The sequence below is a fragment of the Electrona antarctica genome (genome assembly GCF_951216825.1).
Source record: "Electrona antarctica genome assembly, chromosome: 14".
In the NCBI taxonomy this organism is placed as follows: Eukaryota; Metazoa; Chordata; class Actinopteri; order Myctophiformes; family Myctophidae; genus Electrona; species Electrona antarctica.
In genome coordinates this window covers 20,063,464-20,083,587 of record NC_136795.1, presented here as the reverse complement: position 1 = coordinate 20,083,587, position 20,124 = coordinate 20,063,464, and the positions used below count along the sequence as shown (strand labels likewise).

The 20,124-nt window shown below is 42.4% G+C and overlaps 2 protein-coding genes across 8 annotated transcripts in view; both read left to right on the top strand.

The window, feature by feature from the left end:
- The window catches only part of LOC306936106 (uncharacterized protein), a 28,906-nt gene extending 19,421 nt beyond the window's left edge, over nt 1-9,485 (top strand). Inside the window, exon 5 of the mRNA XM_079519544.1 lies at nt 8,301-9,485. The gene's annotated coding sequence lies outside the window, so the exon portion shown is untranslated. The remainder of the gene's footprint in view (nt 1-8,300) is intronic.
- LOC306936110 (uncharacterized protein) lies at nt 1,494-14,694 on the top strand. 7 transcript variants are annotated; one of them, XM_079519560.1, is made up of 3 exons: nt 1,494-1,825; nt 11,265-11,513; nt 12,945-14,694. In XM_079519560.1, the coding sequence occupies exons 1-3, from the start codon at nt 1,630-1,632 to the stop codon at nt 14,132-14,134; spliced, it is 1,635 nt and encodes a 544-aa protein (XP_079375686.1). In that variant the 5' UTR covers nt 1,494-1,629; the 3' UTR covers nt 14,135-14,694. The 7 variants fall into 7 exon arrangements, with proteins under 7 accessions (XP_079375686.1, XP_079375685.1, XP_079375684.1 ...); XM_079519559.1 differs by having other exon boundaries at nt 11,265-11,519; XM_079519558.1 differs by lacking the exons at nt 11,265-11,513; nt 12,945-14,694 and adding exons at nt 5,831-6,079; nt 7,093-9,485.
- Nucleotides 14,695-20,124: the final 5,430 nt, after the last annotated feature.

Genomic DNA, 20,124 nt, shown 5'->3' with positions numbered 1-20,124 from the left:
ATAGCAGGGACTTTTGTCCAGCGTCCACTTTAGTCCACTGTAGTCTGGAAATGGGAAGTTTTTTGACCTGTGACCTGGTGCCAATTTTTGTTTTACACCTCTGCTGCTTAGCGGACAGTGTGGTGTTGTAGAGGAGGTCTCCCCGGACGCGTGCGTATGTCACACTAGTCGAAACATAGCAGGGATTTTTGTCCAGCGTCCACTTTATAAAGTCCATGCTCTCCAGTGAATAGCATTTATCCATTTAGATAACTTTTTAATTACTTATCTTTACACAGAAACATTACTTATTACTTATTTTTACACAGAAACATAATGTGTGTCCTATAGCATCGTTTAAATGCTTAATTAATCGTTTTAATGTGCAAATTAATCTTTTTTTCTTTACACCTGGGAAAAACTGAATCCATTCTCTTTGGCTCTATTAGTAATCTCAGCAAGGCAAATGGCTTCTTGGTTAGAGTGGGTGACAATGTTATCACACGTAAAGATGAAATTACCTACCTAGGTTCCATCCTGGAGGCTAATCTTTCCGGTGATAAAATGGCCACCAACGTAATCAAAAAAGTCAACCATAGAACAAGATTCCTCTACAGGATCTCCTCACTGGTCAACAAAAACACCTTGAAGACCTTAACAGGAGCCCTTGTACAGGGTTTCTTTGACTATGCATGCACCTCCTGGTACCACAGCACCTCAAAGGCCCTTAAAACCAGGCTCCAGACATCCCAAAACAAACTGGTCAGGCTCCTACTTGATCTAGCCCCCCGAACCCACCTCACCCCTGCCCACTTCGACAGGCTGGAATGGCTTAGGGTCGACGACAGAGTACAGCATCTTGCAATGGGTCTGGTCCACAAGATTCGATACACCACCAAGATACCCATGTACCTGTCTAGATACTTCCTTAATGTTAACGAAGTCCACACCCACAACACCAGAGGGAGTGCAACGAACCATGTACAACCCAGATTCGGCACAAACAAGGGACTAAATTCTTTTCGCTCCTATGCCACCAAAATGTGGAACGCCCTACCAACTGTCATTAAGACATGCGAATCCCTTGACTCCTTCAAAACCGCTCTCAAAGGGCACCTACGGATGGCTGCAATTCGAAACTGGCCCCCGTAAAATCTGAATCCCCCCCTTGAATCCCCCCCCCCGCCCCCCCCTTTTTTCCCCTCACTGTATATATTTCTTTTCCCTTTTTACCTCCTTTTTGATGAATTCCTGTTCTGTCTATAGAAGTGTCTATTTGTACGTCTCTAAATGTTTTGATGATTTGAACATGGTGGACCCTATTGGAAACAAGTGTAATGCTTAATTGGGTCGTCCACTCACAGTTAACAGCCTTTGTATTGAGTTTGTGCTTGAAATGTACTGTAATTCTGCAAACTGTTAATAAATTCTTCAATCAATCAATCAAAAACTCTAGAGGGTACTCTTATTTTGAAGAGATCGTCCCCCGGAAGTCTTATATTTGCTAGCTTAGATTTGCCTGAAAAACAGTGCCCCAGTGGTTTGTAGTTTTAGAACATACCGGTAAGAACTGTCTGTGAACATAAAGAGAACCATTGCTCTCCATAACAGTCAGTCAATGTGATATTAGCCGCTTAACTAGATACCAAGATGAGTAAAATTCAAGGTGTTCGGATCCTTGTGGAGCATTTTCTGTCTGCGACTGCTGATCAGATCGTGGAAGCTGTTGAAAAGATGATCTCAGGCTACGAGGAAGAAGTGTTCCAGTCCAAACGAAAGATCAGTCGACGACGCAAGATGCTCGATGCTCTTCTACAACCTGAGATCAAGTTAAATAGAATATCTGGTAAGCCAATGTGATACAATGTGTAATTGTAGCCCAAGATTTAGACTCGTAGATTTTCATTTTTCGATTCTGACGATATCTCGTAGACTACTCGTAGAGAGCGATATCGTCAGAATCGAAAAAAAACTACGAGAGTCTAAATCTTGGGCTAGTGTAATTGGTGCGTTTAGTAAACACAGATCAAATGAAATAGAATACCAGGTATCTTAGAGATGATTGCCTTAATCTAGACTGCAGAATCAACTCAACCAGCCTCTAATAATGTAAAAGGCCCACTTCAAATCAAATGTTTATTCTTGTGAAATTCAGTATTTGTTTAGAAATGTATAATGAGTTGTTTTCATCAATCACTGAACTTATAGACATAATCTTCCTTGACTGAGTCCTGGAGGTACATAGCCCGTCTCCGGACCCCCCGGGTTGAGCTCCTTTGGACCCCTACCACGTAGGGTCCGGTATCACCGGCTTCAAGCGACATGGGATGCAATCTGATTTACCCTGACTTAGCCCTGTGCTGCGGTGTGGGTGTCACGCTGACATATTCCAAACGAAGCATATGAACGCTATAGGAGACAACAAACCATCTGACCCCCCCCGCGAACGGCTCAGAAGCCGTTAAGTATTTTTAATGTTTGTACGACCGTTTTGGCAGCTCTGAAATTCTCTCTTCGGTCCCTCCTTGTTGACATCTCGGTTGGCTAGCTGCGCCTACGAGGCGCGTAGGGAGGCGCTGCTAGCCAACCGAGATGCTGGAGGCGGTACAATGGGATGTCAACAAGAGAGAATTTCAGAGCTGCCAAAACGGTCGTACAAACATTAAAAATACTTAACGGCTTCTGAGCCGTTCGCGGGGGGGGTCAGATGGTTCGTTGTCTCCTATAGCGTTCATATGCTTCGTTTGGAATATGTCAGCGTGACACCCACACCGCAGCACAGGGCTAAGTCAGGGTAAATCAGATTGCATCCCATGTCGCTTGAAGCCGGTGATACCGGACCCTACGTGGTAGGGGTCCAAAGGAGCTCAACCCGGGGGGTCCGGAGACGGGCTAGGAGGTACAGTGAACTTGAGTGAAGGAGAGGTCACACGGTACAGTGTTGTTTAACTTCAACCATAGTTGTTCCCCGATGTTAGATCTAACTAGAAAAAGTGCCCTTCTGGGCACAGGTCTCCACCAGGAGGATAGGAGCGTGTGTGATGTTTGGCAAAATGTTTAGGAGTAATATAATCGTGTGTGTGTGTGTGTGTGTGTGTGTGTGTGTGTGTGTGTGTGTGTGTGTGTGTGTGTGTGTGTGTGTGTGTGTGTGTGTGTGTGTGTGTGTGTGTGTGTGTGTGTGTGTGTGTGTGTGTGTGTGTGTGTGTGTGTGTGACACGGCTTGGCCTGTTGTAGTGCCACCATGAGGCTGATTTGAAAACTGTCAAGTGGCATTTCTTCCTCAGCCTATAGTGGGAATATGCATGCACAGTTTCACCGCAATCGGACGCTGCGTTGAGTAGTTTTGTACAAAACAGATACAAAGCGGGCTACTCCTGAAAAGTTTAGAAGCCAATCGTAGGCAATGAAGGTGGATTTTGAGAAATCAAACAAACCCGTCTTGATCACATGACTATGGAGAGCATGTGTACCGATTTGCGTGAAATTTGGATAACATCTGAAGGAGTAATATTAGAAAATGTGTTTTACATTATGTCGGCCTCCTGGTGGCGCTATAAAGAGCAGATGTGAAAAATTCCAGGCAAAGGTTTTTCCTTGGCCTCTAGGGAGTTGGCATACAAAGTTATCCACAAATCCGTGCAGTTGGAGGTAAAAACCCTTTTCGGCCAGTTATAGCGCCACCATGAGGCTGAGAATTGAAAATGTTCACATGGCATTTCTTCCTCGGCCTGGTGGGAATGTGCGTGCGCAATTTAACGGAAATCACACAATGTGTTCATGATTTGCAGCATTTTGTTTGAAACTGAGCACTCCTGCAAACTTTGGAAGCCAATCTTAGCCAATCAGGATGGAGTCTGAGAAATCTGAAAGACCCGTTTCGTTGAATGGCTCTAGAGAGACTGTGTACCAATTTGCGTGATGTTTGGACAATCTGTAGGTGTACTGTCCAAAAACTTGTTTTGCACAAAGCGGCCTCCTGGTGGCGCTATAACATGCCGGTCTGGAAATTTGGGGGCAGAGGTTCATCGTTGGCATCCAGGGAGTGTGTGTGAGAAATGTGGCAGCGACCGGGTTAATGGTGCCAGAGATTAGCTGTTCACAGACGGACACACGGACGGACGGACGGACGGACGGACGGACGGACACACGGACGGACGGACGGAGTGCAAAACATACTCTCTCCCCATGCCTTCGGCCTGGTGGAGACAATTATCTGCTGTGAGACTTTAGTGTTTTATGCACATCTGTTTTAACCTAAAGTCACAGGTGCCATGGTTCCCATGTTTGAGGGGCGCTAGCCCGTGTCTGAGCAAATAATGATTTATGATAAGAACTCCCCTTATCTTAAATTAACACTACAGTTACTGAGAAATGGTCACTGGACACTAAGTTTTGCAACATTCCCTGAGATAGATACACTAGCATGTCTGAGAGGTCATTTTGACCGTTTTTGATATTTTGAAGTTGATTATCTAAGGTTCCCCTTCCATGACCATCATCATCCATCACCATTCCATCATCTCAGAAATGTTTGACATCTGAAACATTTTTTAAATATGAATTTAAGCACATGCTACTTCTGTCTGATTTTACTTCAGACATGCTAGTGTTAATAGGATGAACCAGTATGTTGAGTCAGGAGACTGCAGTACACACACACACACACACACACACACACACAAACACAAACACAAACACACACACACACACACACACACAAACAAACAACTAAACAGCTGGGTGATTTGGGATATGCTGCCTACTCCAAACTGTTTCACTACTACAAACACAACACCACGTGTGTCTGCTCTGTCATGGATTATATGGTGGGAACTGGGAATATGGGGCTCAAACATGAATATGAAGGGACAAATGGTTCAGAATAGAGCCATACGGTACTTTCTAGGAGTGCATAAATTTGCGCCTGTATTGGCAATAACAGGAGACATGGGATGAGAGCCGTGTGAGATAAGGTGGAGAGGCAGCATGATGGCCTTATGGAATCGACTAATCAGAATGCCAGAGAACAGAGTTGCTAGGAAGATTTTCAACTGGGATGTATCAGTAAAAGGTGCATGGGCGAGTGCAATAGACTAGAGGACACTCTTGTAAGAACTGGGTTACATGACAGTTTTCTAAATAACAGTGTTGTAAACATCTCCATGGTTAAAGACACACTTAATAGTTTATTTCAGAACAAATGATCACAGGACATATTGTACAAACCAAAGCTGAGAACATTTGTTACGATTAAAAAGCTGTTACGCTAGTGAAAAGTACGTTTGTGCCCCATTATCCAAAAGACAAAGATCCCTATGTGCCCAACTTCGTTCTGGGATCTTGCCCTTGCACCTTGAGACTGGGAGGTATAGAGGAGTTACAGAAGAAGAACGTATTTGCACCTATTGTGATATAAATGATAGAGAATGAGTTCCATTTTCTTTTCTATTGCCCGTTGTATCATGAGCTACGTCAAAAGTTATTTAACATATGTAAAAATATAGATCTGTTGTGGTTAAGTGATGCAGAGCGACTGAGACGGATTTTCGAACAGAAGATATTTGCATTAGCAGAATATATAGAGAAAGCTTGGGACATACGGACAAAGAAAACTTATATGTGATTGTGATATATGTTTATTTTTATGTTTTTGTTTATTTCTGTTCTGTTTTTGTTTTTATAAAATACTGTTTACTCATGTTGTTGGTGTTTTATAATCCCGTAAGGGGTGGGTCTTAACGACAAGACACGAAAATAAAGATTCATACACACACACACACACACACACACCCCCAATGGCCCATACATGTTGTAATTATTGCTGAATGTTCTCTTCTTTCCTGCTCCTCAGAGGAAGCACAGCTCAACCTCTCTGTGTGGGAGGAGGATCTCCTCACTGAGCAGCAGCAGGAGTGGAATTCCTGTGAAGTCTCTGTGAAGCATTTTCTGTCTGTGGCTGCTGATAGGATCGTGGAAGCTGTTGAGAAGATGATCTCAGGCTACAAGGGAGAAATGCACCAGTCCAAACGAGAGATCAGTCAACAATGCAAGATGATCAATGCGCTTCTACGACCTGTGATCAGGTTAACTAAAATACCAGGTACAGGTATGTGTTCAAATGTATCATTCTGATTGATGTCACACCCTAGATATGCCTGCCCGGTAGCAGACTGATTGTGGCAGAATTTAAACTTAAGTTCTATCACTGCGTGTGTACACCCATTAATTAATTAATTGCTGCTACTTGGAGTCAGATATTGTCCTTTAGTTTTCATTTGAAAGTTCTTGCAGTAAACATGTTTTTAGTAATATCTCCGTGTGTGTGTGTGTGTGTGTGTGTGCGCGTGCGTGTGCGTGTGTGCGTGCGTGCCCTTGTTCTTACAAGGGCTTTACTCTTGTAAGAACTGGGTTACATGACAGTTTTCTAAATAACAGTGTTGTAAACATCTCCATGGTTAAAGACACACTTAATAGTTTATTTCAGAACAAATGGTCACAGGACATATTGTACAAACCAAAGCTGAGAACATTTGTTACGATTAAAAAGCTGTTACGCTAGTGAAAAGTACGTTTGTGCCCCATTATCCAAAAGACAAAGATGCCCTTGCACCTTGAGACTGGGAGGTATAGAGGAGTTACGCGTGCGTGCGTGCGTGCGTGCGTGCGTGCGCGCGCAGATTCTTTGATGTTTGTCAAAAGGGCTTTTGGGAACAAATTTATGAGAAAATAAAAATTTGATTCTGTACCTGGTGGAGGAGGCTATGCTTCCTTTAGATCTGCCAAACTCAATTTATCACCTCAATAGCCCAATCTGATCAAAAAGTGGTAGTTGCCCACCCGTGTTGAAAAATGTTGAGTTCTCAAAGTTTGTGCATCTACTATTGTGTGCGTGTGCGTGCAGATTCTTGGATGTGTTTGTGTGCTAAATGAAAACGGTTTCTTAAATTGTCTGTAACTACTGTTACAGAGAAATTATGTCCATTTAACATTTTGAAGTGAGAACCTTGAGATGTGTGATATACTGTTTTTTAATCATTGCTGAATGTTCACTTCTCCTTTTATGCTCCTCAGATGATGTTGACAAAATAGAAGAACCTCTACCTTTCATTTCAGCTGAGCAGATGCCCATAGAGTCTGATGAAGAGGTCCCATCTCCAGGATTCTCTGAGCCTGAAAACGAAGATGATGATGACTGGAATGCTACTCAAGATGGAGACAGTGACAGAAATGAAGAGTTGTCGCCAACGCCAAGCAAACAACATCACACACCGACTGTTAAGACACCACGGACGAAGAAAAGGGAAAAATCCTGTATCTGCAAAGTATGTGGGAAATCCTTTCATTATAAAGGCCCATTTCTGAAACACTTGGAAAGTCACCATAAAGATGAGTGCGGGCTGTGTGGGATGCACTTCAAGACAGAGGAGGATTTTGAACTTCACCTGACAACTCACAAGAATGAGATTGCAACTCAACGCAAGAATGTGAAAGTAGCGGTTTGTGATGTTTGTGGAAAATGCTTTGTCAAGAGTAGAGTTTTGAAGATTCACATGAGGAGCCACACGGGAGAGAAGCCGTTCACATGTGAGGTGTGTGGTAAATCCTTCCTAGTTCGCCAATATATGACAGAACACCTCAACACTCACACTGGGGAGAAGCCTTTCAGATGTGAGGTGTGTGGTAAATCATTCAGCTATCACCGCAGTTTGTTAAGACACCACCACATCCACGCTGGGGAGAATCCATACGCATGCACCATCTGCAGTGAACATTTCATTAGGCACTCTACATTAAGAAAACACATGCGGACTCATATAAAACACAAAAAAGGAACTGTAACCAGTACCACTCCTGTATATGACGATGGGGATGTTGATGCAGAGGTGATCACAAAAGAGCAGCTGGTGCGAATCATATGTAAAGTGTGTGGGAAGGATTTTCACTCCAAAGTCTCATTGGTGAATCATCTGGAAAGTCACCCTAAAGATGACTGCGGGCTGTGTGGGATGCACTTTAATACTGAAGAGGATTTTGAACTTCACCTGAAAACTCACAAGGATGCGATTGCAAAGTTTTGTGATGTTTGTGGGAAATGCTTTGCCAAACCTTTCTATTTGGAGATACACATGAGGAGCCACACGGGTGAGAAGCGGTTCAAATGCAGTGTGTGTGATAAAGCTTTCAGACAACGCACCTCCTTGACACAACACATCAGGATCCACACTGGGGAGAAACCATTCTCATGCACCATCTGCAGTAAAAGCTTCACAACCAACTCTAATTTAAGACAACACATGAAGAGATGCAGAATAATTTAAAAGATGCCCACTCCTGTGGGGGGATGTTAATGCAGAGGTGGAAGACAGTATAGCACACGTCAACAGCAGTCAGCAGCCGTTCACATGCAAGGTGTGTGGTAAAGCCTTCAGCGTACGCAACACTTTGACAAGACACCTCAAGATCCACACTGGAGGAGACAAACTCGTGCACCATCTGCAGCACGAGTATCTCCAGTTTATTGTATATCAATTATCTGTAGCTCAGGCAATTATCAATGTTTCACTCATTGTTTTTTGTATTCTGTTAAGTTAAGGACTGTCTACTGCAAGCACTACAACGATATCTATATCATTGAACTCTGTCGTCTTTGTCGTTGTGTGTGCACTCTTCCATACACTTGAATTAGAACGATTTCTTTATAGTTTGAGTGCTTGGTGTGGATGGCCCTTTATGGTACGTTCAGAATAAGATATGCCTACAGTGTCACTGAATAAAGGTTTTCTGGAGCATTTAAGTGAGTTGCGACGTGCGAGCCGATTTTTTCCTTTATGTTAGGTTAAAGGGATATTTCACTTTCAAAAAAACTTTTGGTCATTTCATCGTCTACTCAGGCTTATGTGAACACCCCGGGAAGTTCTTAAGTTGCTCGATTCAGTATTTAGATATTTGATATTAATTTGAACTGCCCCGCCCCCTTCCTATACAAACCCATTATAACTTCAAACTCCATTTTAACCATGATAGATTCAATACGTGAGGTGGCCGTGGTTTGTCATTTACTGTTTTTATTTATTTTTAATAATTATTTTGGAAAAGAACCTCCTGCTGCCCTGCAATAATTCAAAAATAATTATTAAAAAGAAATGAAAACAGTAAATGACAAACCACAGCCCCTCACGTATTAGAAGGACATTATCAGTCAACAGAAAATAGGACGGTCGCTTTTGATGAATTTATCATGGTTGAAATGGAGTTTGACGTTATAATGGGTTTGTATAGGAAGGGGCAGCTAAAATGAATATCTAAATACTGAATCAAGCAACTTAAAAACTGTCTGCTTATGTTAATGTTTTTACTACATTTTGATATTATCAAACATGACATTCTAGATTCTCAAAAGAAAAGCATGCATTTAATTCACTCTGAAACGGACAAAACATACATAACTTGATTGAAAAATATATTTTTTCCCCATGTTAGTTAATGATGGTGGAGATTAGTTTAGTGTGTACAATTTGGATAAATACAGATAACTTTGAGAAAAGATTAAGTTGTAGGCCAGTTGCAGCTACGTGTTGTACTCATCCGTGTATAGTATAGTTATGGTGCTTAATGACAGATGGTCCACCTCCAGTCTAGCTCTCGTCTCGAGGCATAATCCAATTATGATTGTGAAATTGAACATTCTGCATTTTCTTTTACATTTTACAAGGTTTAGCCTTTTCTTTTGAATGCCGGACTTTTATTAGCAAAGCAACTTTATTACAGAAAGTTATTCTTCTACCACCAGGTGGCGGCGCTCTGGATAAGCGCGTCTGGTAAATGGGGAAAACAATAAATAAAAAAGGTTACTCGGAAGTGCAACCCCATGGCACCACGACTCGTCCAGCGATTTTAGACGATTTAGAGCATCAGAACGGTGATCATAAAGAGAACCATTGCTCTGTCAATCGATCGTGATAATAGCCGCTTAACTAGATGCCAAGATGAGTAAAATTCAAGGTGTTCGGGTCCTTGTGGAGCAGTTTCTGTGTGCGACTGCTGATCAGATCGTGGAAGCTGTTGAAAAGTAGCCGCAATTTGCAACTCTAGATTTTTTTATAATGGGCTGAATCTAGAGTTGCAATACCCTCCATTGACTCCCCACTCATCATTTTGCGTTTGCGATCTGCTTGTCTTAAACAACGTTAAACTCACCAACATTGCAGCTGTAGTCCAAGCTTGAATTATTCTCTTTCAATCTGCAAAGCTTGTTTTTCATAAAAATCCCCCGTAGACATGTTATGAGCTACTTTCTGTCAAGAAATTATGTGCAAGTGATTCTTTTTCTAAGTGCTGGAGTTTGGAAGCGCTCGTCGTAAGTCACTGAACGTCCCTGCATGCATCTGATTCGCATTTGCACATAATGCAGGCGGCAGCAGCACGACCCCTTAATACAAACGAGCGCTTCCAAACTCCAACATTTCTTCTTCTTGACAGAAAGTAGCTCATAACATGTCTACGGGGGATTTTTATGAAAAACAAGCTTTGCAGATTGAAAGAGAATAATTCAAGCTTGGACTACAGCTGCAATGTTGGTGAGTTTAACGTTGTTTAAGACAAGCAGATCGCAAACGCAAAATGATGAGTGGGGAGTCAATGGAGGGTATTGCAACTCTAGATTCATCCCATTATAAAAAAATCTAGAGTTGCAAATTGCGGCTAGTTGAAAAGATGATCTCAGGCTACGAGGAAGAAATGTTCCAGTCTAAACGAGAGATCAGTCGACAACGCAAGATGCTCGATGCTCTTCTACAATCTGAGATCAGGTTAAATACAATACCTGGTATGTGATACACATACAAATTATGTATGATTGATTGGTGCGTTTATAAAACACAGATCAACAGAATACCAGAGATGATTGCCTCAATCTAGCCTGCAGAATCAACTATCAGCCAGATTCAGCCTCTAATGTAAAACGCCCACTTCAAATCAAATGCTTATTCTGGTGAAATTCAGGATGATTGGTTTAGAAATGCATAATGAGTTTTTTCATAAATCACTGAACTGATAGACATAACATTGACTGAGCCCTGGAGCTACAGTGAAGGAGAGGTCACACATGGGTCAAGTGTTTTAACCTAGTATTAAGTCACAGGCACAGCTGCCTTTTGGTTACCAGTCAGGAGGAGACACTACCCACGCACGCATACATACATACACACATACATACATACATACATACATACAGATGTTGTAATTAGTTACTGCTGAATGTTCTCTTCTCCTTTCCTGCTCCTCAGAGGAAGAACAGCTCAACCTCTCTGTGTGGGAGGAGGATCTCCTCACTGAGCAGCAGCAGGAGTGGAATTCCTGTGAAGTCTCTGTGAAGCATTTTCTGTCTGTGGCTGCTGATAGGATCATGGAAGCTGTTGAGAAGATGATCTCAGGCTACAAGGGAGAAACGCACCAGTCCAAACGAGAGATCAGTCGACAATGCAAGATGCTCAATGCGCTTCTACAACCTCAGATCAGGTTAACTAAAATACCAGGTACAGGTATGTGTTCAAATGCATATCATTGACGTGGTGACATAGATATGCCTGCCCGGGTAGCAGACTGATCGTGGCAGTATTTAAACTTGTATCACTGTGTGTGTACTCACGACCCAATCATTAATTGCTGCGACTTTGTGTTGGATATCTAGTTTCATATCCATTTGAAAGTTCACACAGTAAATTTGTTTTAGTAATCTCCACTTTTACACAACCTGCACAAGGACAACTTTCAGTGTGACAGGCTTGACATGATTGCTGGACTGAATAATGAGCACAAACGTATGGGGCACACAATTAACAGGTGTGATTATTACAGTGGGCCCTGGTGGGAGCAGTTATGGGTTGAGTGTCTTACTCCGGTATTATACAGTACATTGACACATATGTAGAATGGGTGGGCTGGGGGTAAAACTGGTGACCATATGATTTCCATACTCTCTATTCAGTCATACTACTTTAAAAAAAAAACTGTTCTGGATGGCAAATAATGCTGACATCCTCCCACGATTCAGTCTAAAGTCCCTCACCGTCAGCCGTAGACAAGCAGCCTTATTTTGAAGACCGCAACATTCACTTCCCAAAAAACAGGAAGCATATATGCCTCTAGCTAATTATGTGACCAGTGTAACTTTAAAAGTCATCAAAAGAAGCATTAATAGTGTAACCGCGAGGTAGTGATGATTCAGTAATGAGCCCCTAACATCGATGTTCTGTTCGTTTACCTGTCGCCAGAAGCATTTACATGTCGGGAGCGACGCGGTACAAAGGCACAAATTACATCCGAATTTTGGATTGCAGAAGATCCACCAAGGACAGCTCTCCTGGATTCAGATTTATGGAGGTTTGAAAATCCTGCTTGTAACCGATTTAAACGGTGATCAGATTTTACGTCCCATAGCTGGTGGTGACGGGGCGTTGCCATACCAACCGGATCAATGTTAAAAGCTGCTGTGGGGCTCAACCATTATATACACAGAGTATACGTTGGGGTCCGTATATATACAGACCAGGCTGATGAGCTCCCCTAGCGGCGGGGTCCGTATATATACGGACCCGGCGCAAAAATAATTAATATCGCACATGCAAAGGTTCTTGGATGTATTAGTGTCCTAGATGAAAACAGTTTCTTAAATTGGCACTACAGTTACAGCAGATACGAGGCATTCTTTCTGCCACGCTAACAGGTAAGTGAACGGGACGCTAATATGAACGAAGAGCGAAGCGTACAGTGGCCTTAGAGTCCCACTCAAAAAGGAAAAAAATCTGAATATTATTCTCTCGCCTGATATCATTGAAGATGCGCTAGGACGTGTACACACGTCATTGCAACCCGTCGGTTGGATTCCCTAGGACGTGTGGACACGTCGGATGGACGGAACCTGTTAATCAATGCTGAATGTTAACGTCTCCTTTTCTGCTCCTCAGATGAAATGGACAAAGTAGAAGAACCTCTACCTGTTCCTTCAGCTGAGCAGATGCCCATAGAGGCTCATGAAGAGGTCCCATCTCCAGGATTCTCTGATGCTGAAAACGAAGATGACAATGTCTGGAATGCTACTCAAGATGGAGACAGTGACAGAAGTGAAGAGTGGTTGACTGGTAATACACCACAGACGAAGAAAAAGAAAAGTATTATCTGCAAAGTATGTGGGAAATCTTTTCATTATGAAGGCTCATTTCTGAAACATTTGGAAAGTCACCCTAAAGATTTCTGCGGGCTATGTGGGATGCACTTCAAGACAGAGGAGGATTTTGAACTTCACCTGAAAACTCACAAGAAGGTGAAAGTAGCGGTTTGTGATGTTTGTGGAAAATGCTTTTCCCAACGTTGCAATTTGGAGATGCACATGAGGATCCACACGGGAGAGAAGCCGTTCACATGTGAGGTGTGTGGTAAATCCTTCAACGTTCGCCAAAGTATGACAAAACACCTCACGATTCACACTGGGGAGAAGCCTTTCAGATGTGAGGTGTGTGGTAAATCATTCAGACTTGAAGACAATTTGAAAAAACACCACCTGACCCACACTGGGGAGAATCCATACGCATGCACCATCTGCAGCGAACATTTGATTAGGTACTCTACATTAAGAAAACACATGCGGACTCATTTAAAACAAAAAAAAGGAACTGTATCCAGTACCACTCCTGTATATGACGATGGGGATGTTGATGCAGAGGTGATCACAGAAGAGCAGCTGGTGCGAATCATATGTAAAGTGTGTGGGAAGGATTTTCACTCCAAAGTCTCATTGGTGAATCATCTGGAAAGTCACCCTAAAGATGACTGCGGTCTGTGTGGGACGCACTTTAATACTGAGGAGGATTTTGAACTTCACCTGAAAACTCACAAGGATGAGATTGCAAAGGTTTGTGATTTTTGTGGGAAATGCTTTGCCAAACCTTTCTATTTGGAAATACACATGAGAAGCCACACAGGAGAGAAGCGGTTCAAATGCAGTGTGTGTGATAAAGCCTTCAGAAACCGCAGCAAACTGAATGATCACTTCAGGATCCACACTGAGGAGAAGCCATTCTCATGTACCACCTGCAGAAAATGCTTCAGGACCAATTCTAATTTAGGACAGCACATGAAGAGATGCAGACGTATTTAAAGATGGAGTGCCGTGATTTTTGATGTGACAACAGTGACAATACTTCTTTAGACCCCCTGGTGTGGTTATGTGCAATAATATCTTCCCTTTGTATTTAGGGTTTCTTCCTGGAAGCTGAAACCTTGACAGTCAAAGGTGCCAATGAAAAATATAGTGACATCACATTCCCCTCCCTTAACCCCTTGCCCCTCCCCCTTTATCATACAATAACAGCTGTGGGCACAGCGTGATTTCTTTCTACGTCCGAGGCTAGACAGACCCGCCCTTGGTGACGCCCGCGCGTCTGATTGGCCAGAGCTCGTTGTTGTCAATGTCAGAAACAGTCAGAGATGGCGGCGCCCTGTGACAGATGATGACAGATACACGCGCAGCGTTACTTTCTAACTTTCAGTGAAAATTTGTAAAATGAACAGAATGGGACAGAATGTCGTAGTATTCGAAAGGCACAGATGACGCTCCAGAATTAAAGGCAAACGAATATTGTTTATGCGGTTTGCTTTGATTGAATGAATTGTGATTCGATCTGGGTGTTCTAATAAATAAAGTGTTTGTGGTGATTAGCGTGTGTCCGTATTTACTAATATTGTTTACGCGGTTTGCTTTGATTGAATTGTGATTTGATCACAATGTTGGGTGTTCTAATAAATAGGCTACAGTGTTTGTGTTGATTAGCGTGTGTACTGTACTGCAGTGCATCATATTTTTTTCATGTGAATAAAAAAAGGTGAATAAGCCAGCAGCTCCACAGGGAGTTGAACCAAGTTGATCCTTTATATACTCTATGAGTTGAAACCCATCCCAGTAAAACCAGGAGTGGGCGTCACCAAGGGCGGGTCTCTGTCTAGCCTCGGACGTAGAAAGAAATCATGTGTGGGCACAGCTTCAGTTCAGGTGGATCACCACCCACCAGGCAAATCAGGCATATTTAATGAACTGGTGGGCGTGTCCACATAAAAAGGACATTTTAACAAATACTGTACACTTTTTTGGAAAGATTCTTCCTCATAATAATACCTGATCATTTTTTAGGGTGAAAAAAATCATGGCACTCCATCTTTAAAAGATGACCACTCCTAGCCTGGCTCTAGCCCTGAATCGCTAGCCAAGCCCATTAAAAAAACGTGAATAATGAAGTGAAACGAAATTAAATTCAGGCTGATTAAGGGGGATGTTAATGCAGAGGTAGCCTGACCCAGCCACCGTGATTTCTGGTATAGAGAAATGCGTTGGATGATCATATTGGTTCACCGATCTGACCAATGAGACTCCAAAGTCATAATTGGGGAATCAGCTGGGAATACACCCTAAAGATTACTATACTGTGGGCTGTGTGGGATGCACTTCAAGACGGAGGATTTGAATGTCACATGCAAACTCACAAGAATGTGAAAGTAGATGTTTAAACCCTATCCACCTCTGATGGCAGTGACACAACCCATTATCCATGTATAGCTTTGTTTGGCTTTTCAGACAGACAAACATAGGCCTACAGATCGCTGCTCACAGCCAGGGCTCCCTTCATGAGCTCACTGTTCCATTCCAAGTTTATGTACTTGAATACATGTCTGATAAGTCTGCTCAACAGTTTGAGCAGTATCATGCACTAGACTAGTTTCAACTGAAATCACATCAAAGGTGTACAGTGTGTTTTTGTGTTAAAACCTGTGGTGCTGATGGCACTCTTGAAAAACAACATACCCATCATGTATCAAACGTTTTTGAGTATTCATGAAGGCATTCAGTGTTATTAAAGTGAAGTTTAAACTTCAGTGCAGTCTGTTTGGATTTACAATTTGTAGTACGTAGTAGTGGACCATCAATATATTCAGGATCACAATGAGAAATCAATAGGAACTGTGTTCTCTTATCATGGTGCTTTGCCTTTTGAATGCCAGACTTATCAAAGCAACTTTTATTACAGAAAGTTATTATTCTACCATCAGGTGGCGGTGCTCTGGATACGAGCTTCTGATAATTGAAAATGGTTACCTGGAAGCGGTTGACTGATAGACATTGGCTGGGTTTCCCAAACGCATATGGTGTAAGACTTGTAGTGCTGCACATGCTCAGATGCCCTCTATAGGCCTCACACAGAAGCCTGTGAACATAGACATTTCGTGCATAGATGTACAATTTAGGCATTTAGCAGACGCTCTTAATCCAGAGCGTGCCACACAATGGTAGGCCTCAGGCCTGGTATGGTATACTGGTATTCAGCATTTGACTGACACTGAACTTTGACGTACGCCACACCAAATCTCACGTCTGGTCTTGAGCTGTCAGTCGTTGGCTTTGTCTGCACCCGATGCACACTAGAACCAGTGTTGGAGAAGATGCAACAGTACTGCAGTATGTGCAGTCCAGCAAGATGTGCGCCCAAACCAACTAACAAGCAAAATATAATTTACCAAATGTATCTAACGCACCATGTTTTTCGCATTGAACACTGGATGGAAAATTCCACGAAGGTTTGTCTTTTCGGACCAAACTGAACAGGTCACATGATATAATAATTGGGAGAGCAGGCTTACCTCTTTGGGCTATCCAAAGGCCTTGACTACTGGGTACATTTTAAGGGCTTCCGAGTCCTTTCCGTGGTGTTTCAGGTGCAGCAGGAAATGTGCTCTATCGATTATTGTAGCTTCGCAGTAGCAACAATGAAAGTGTCTTTTTTCTGCACTTTGTGATTCTGAACTCTGAAAGAGAGAAAAACAGTAAAGTTATAGTAGTGACTGTGTTTACATGGACCCTAATATTCACTTAGAATCAGAATGACTGCTCTATATTGATTAAAATGCCACATGTGAACATGTCATTTGGAAGAGAATATTCCAATCCAGTCTTATCAGAAGTAATTCTCATTCTGGTTTATTAAAGGGGGTGGTATAAACGTTTTGATATTTAGAACAGGAAAATATCAATCTCGTTTGCATCCGAGCATAGGCATGGTAACGCCCCGCCTGCCTGTGATTGGCCTACCGACACTGCCCGTCTTGACTGTCCTCCGAGGCGTGAGGTTACTCGTGGTGAGATTGAGAAATAAATAATACAAGAGAATGACACGTCATTGGCGTTATCCCATTGAGATAGAATGAGCACTTCCGCATTCCATTGTTATAATGGGAGTCAACGCTAGTGTAGTAGCCGGGGAGCCACAGGCCCAAAAGCTCAACGGTTAAGGATTAACCTGTGATGTCATGACATACTTTTTATTTGTGTTTTTTCTATTCACTTGGTCATTAAGGTCCACAGAATGAGAGGTCCGATATCTCAAACCCTCACCCTAACCCTAACCGCACCCCTCACCAACCTTAATAAGGCCGTCAACGCACCCCTCACCAACCTTAATCCAGTCGGACCAATGCTAAGTCTAACCAATGCTATGTCTAACCAAAGTATGCCTCCCCTGCCGGAAACATTGCGAAAAAAGTTATGGCCATAGACAAATAATAAGGCAAAATTTCATCATACTTTAAGTAGCATGTGACATGTCAAACTAGGGGTTTTCATGTTTCTGAATCCATTCCAAGCATTAGTTTTGCACAAAAAACAATCCTTGGCCTAAAAACGGAGATAGCCGTCATCACAAATGTGATGAGGTCAGCACATTTGGGCAGTGGATATGGCCGAATTTAGGCCAAGTTGTATTAATTTATTAATTTAGCCAGCTGTTAGTTTGTGGGAACTGCTTTGCCAATCATAGCGGTTTGGAGATACACAAGAGGATCCACACAGGAGAGAAGCCGTTCAATTGCAATGAATGTGGTATCCTTCAACCAATACCAAAATATGACAAGACCCCTCATGAATCATGATCCAGTCCACACTGGGGAGAAGCCATACTCCTGCACCACCTGCACAAAATGCTTCAATGACTACTCTACATTAAAACGACACAAAGACTCATTTACCTTTCCAGTCAAAAAGGAAAAGAGAGGTTCTCGTATAAGCCACTTCTTACCTCACCGAAATATCATTCATATTCATTCATATGTATACATGTACTGTACTGTTGTGCAAAATCAAATAATCAATTAAATTGAGAGCGTTAATTGTCTCTCTCAGATAGACAACGCTGATGAAGGCTTGAACGCCGAAACGTGTTCGTTGTACTGCTGCTCTGCGGCATACCATGCCAACTGATTCAAATAATGATTAAAAGTGCCTTAAAACGTGTTTTGATAACAGGTTATTGAGTGAAAAGTTGTTTTGCAGAAGAATGGATTCAACTGGGAAGAGGCAGATCAAATGGAAGTAGCATAGGACGGTTGGATAAAATTGTGCTCACATTGCCGATGCCCCCAGCCCCCCACACACTGCCCCTTCAAAATACATTACAAAAAACAGAAGTTCTTCCTTGCCTCATATATATCATGACAAACCTGCAGGTAAACGGGATGAGAGCAGAAATGCAGAAGTTGTAAAGAGTGGAGTGGAGGGGCACAATTAACACAATAGGGTGGTTGTACAACAAGAACAGGAGGGAAAAAAGAAGGTAGCCTACATGACAATCTGTATGGACATGGCAATATTCCTAGCATTTATTATTGTGAATTTGTGATGGAAGTCTGAGAATCAAGATGATAAGAACTGGAAGCAGCTAGGTTGGATATTCTTAAATGTTGTGCACATCACTGACGGAAGACGGAAGTGTGGATAGTGTTCTGAGGGACGAATGCACATCAACCAAGACTCAGGGTCTGGATAATTGAATGGACCATGAGTTGGGAATGAAATCACTTGTTTGGGTGGACAGACACTTCTATAAATAGTTTGCACAGGACAGGGTAGCAGGCCGAATGAAGGGAACAGTAGGTGGCGGTAATGCACAAATATGTTTGCCAACGGCCAAATAAACACGAAAGAATAAGAACAATAAACCCCCGTTACCCCAATAGAGAAGAAGAAGAGTAGAAGAAGAAGAAGGACAACGGATGTAAACAGACACTCGTGTAGTTTATGGCTCCGTCTTTTTGGCAAATCTAGAACTTCCTGTTTGAGAGCTAGCAAATTTAAGACATCCGGTTGCTTTCAGAATAAAAGCGTTGTTAATTAAATAATTATTACATTACATTATTAGTATTATTATTACATTACAGTTATTGTGAAGACACACATTATGTTTCTGTGTAAAAATAAGTAATGAAATAACGTAAAAAGTTATCTAAATGGATAAATGCCCAAGTCTATGCACTGGAGTGCCCAAGTCCATTCACTGGAGTGCATGGACTTTATAAAGTGGATGCTGGACAAAAATCCCTTCTATGTATCGACTATTGCACGCCATACGGCGAGGTGAAAGGTAAAAAAATATCCCATTTCCAGACTAAAGTGAACTAAAGTGGACACTGGACAAAAATCCCTGCTATGTATCGACTAGTGTGACATATGCACATGTCCGGGGAGACCTCCTCTACAACACCACACTGTCCGCTAAGCAGCAGAGGTGTAAAACAAAAATTGGCACGCCATACAGCGAGGTGAAAGATAAAAAAATATCCCATTTCCAGACTAAAGTGAACTAAAGTGGACACTGGACAAAAATCCCTGCTATGTATCGACTAGTGTGACATACGCACATGTCCGTGGAGACCTCCTCTACAACACCACACTGTCCGCTAAGCAGCAGAGGTGTAAAACAAAAATTGGCACGCCATACAGCGAGGTGAAAGGTCAAAAACTATCCCATTTCCAGACTAAAGTGAACTAAAGTGGACACTGGACAAAAATCCCTGCTATGTATCGACTAGTGTGACATACGCACATGTCCGTGGAGACCTCCTCTACAACACCACACTGTCCGCTAAGCAGCAGAGGTGTAAAAATGTAATTGGCACACCATACAGCGAGGAGCGGACAGTGTGGTGTTGTAGAGGAGGTCTCCCCGGACATGTGCATATGTCACACTAGTCGATACATAGCAGGGATTTTTGTCCAGTGTCCACTTTAGTTCACTTTAGTCTGGAAATGGGATAGTTTTTGACCTTTCA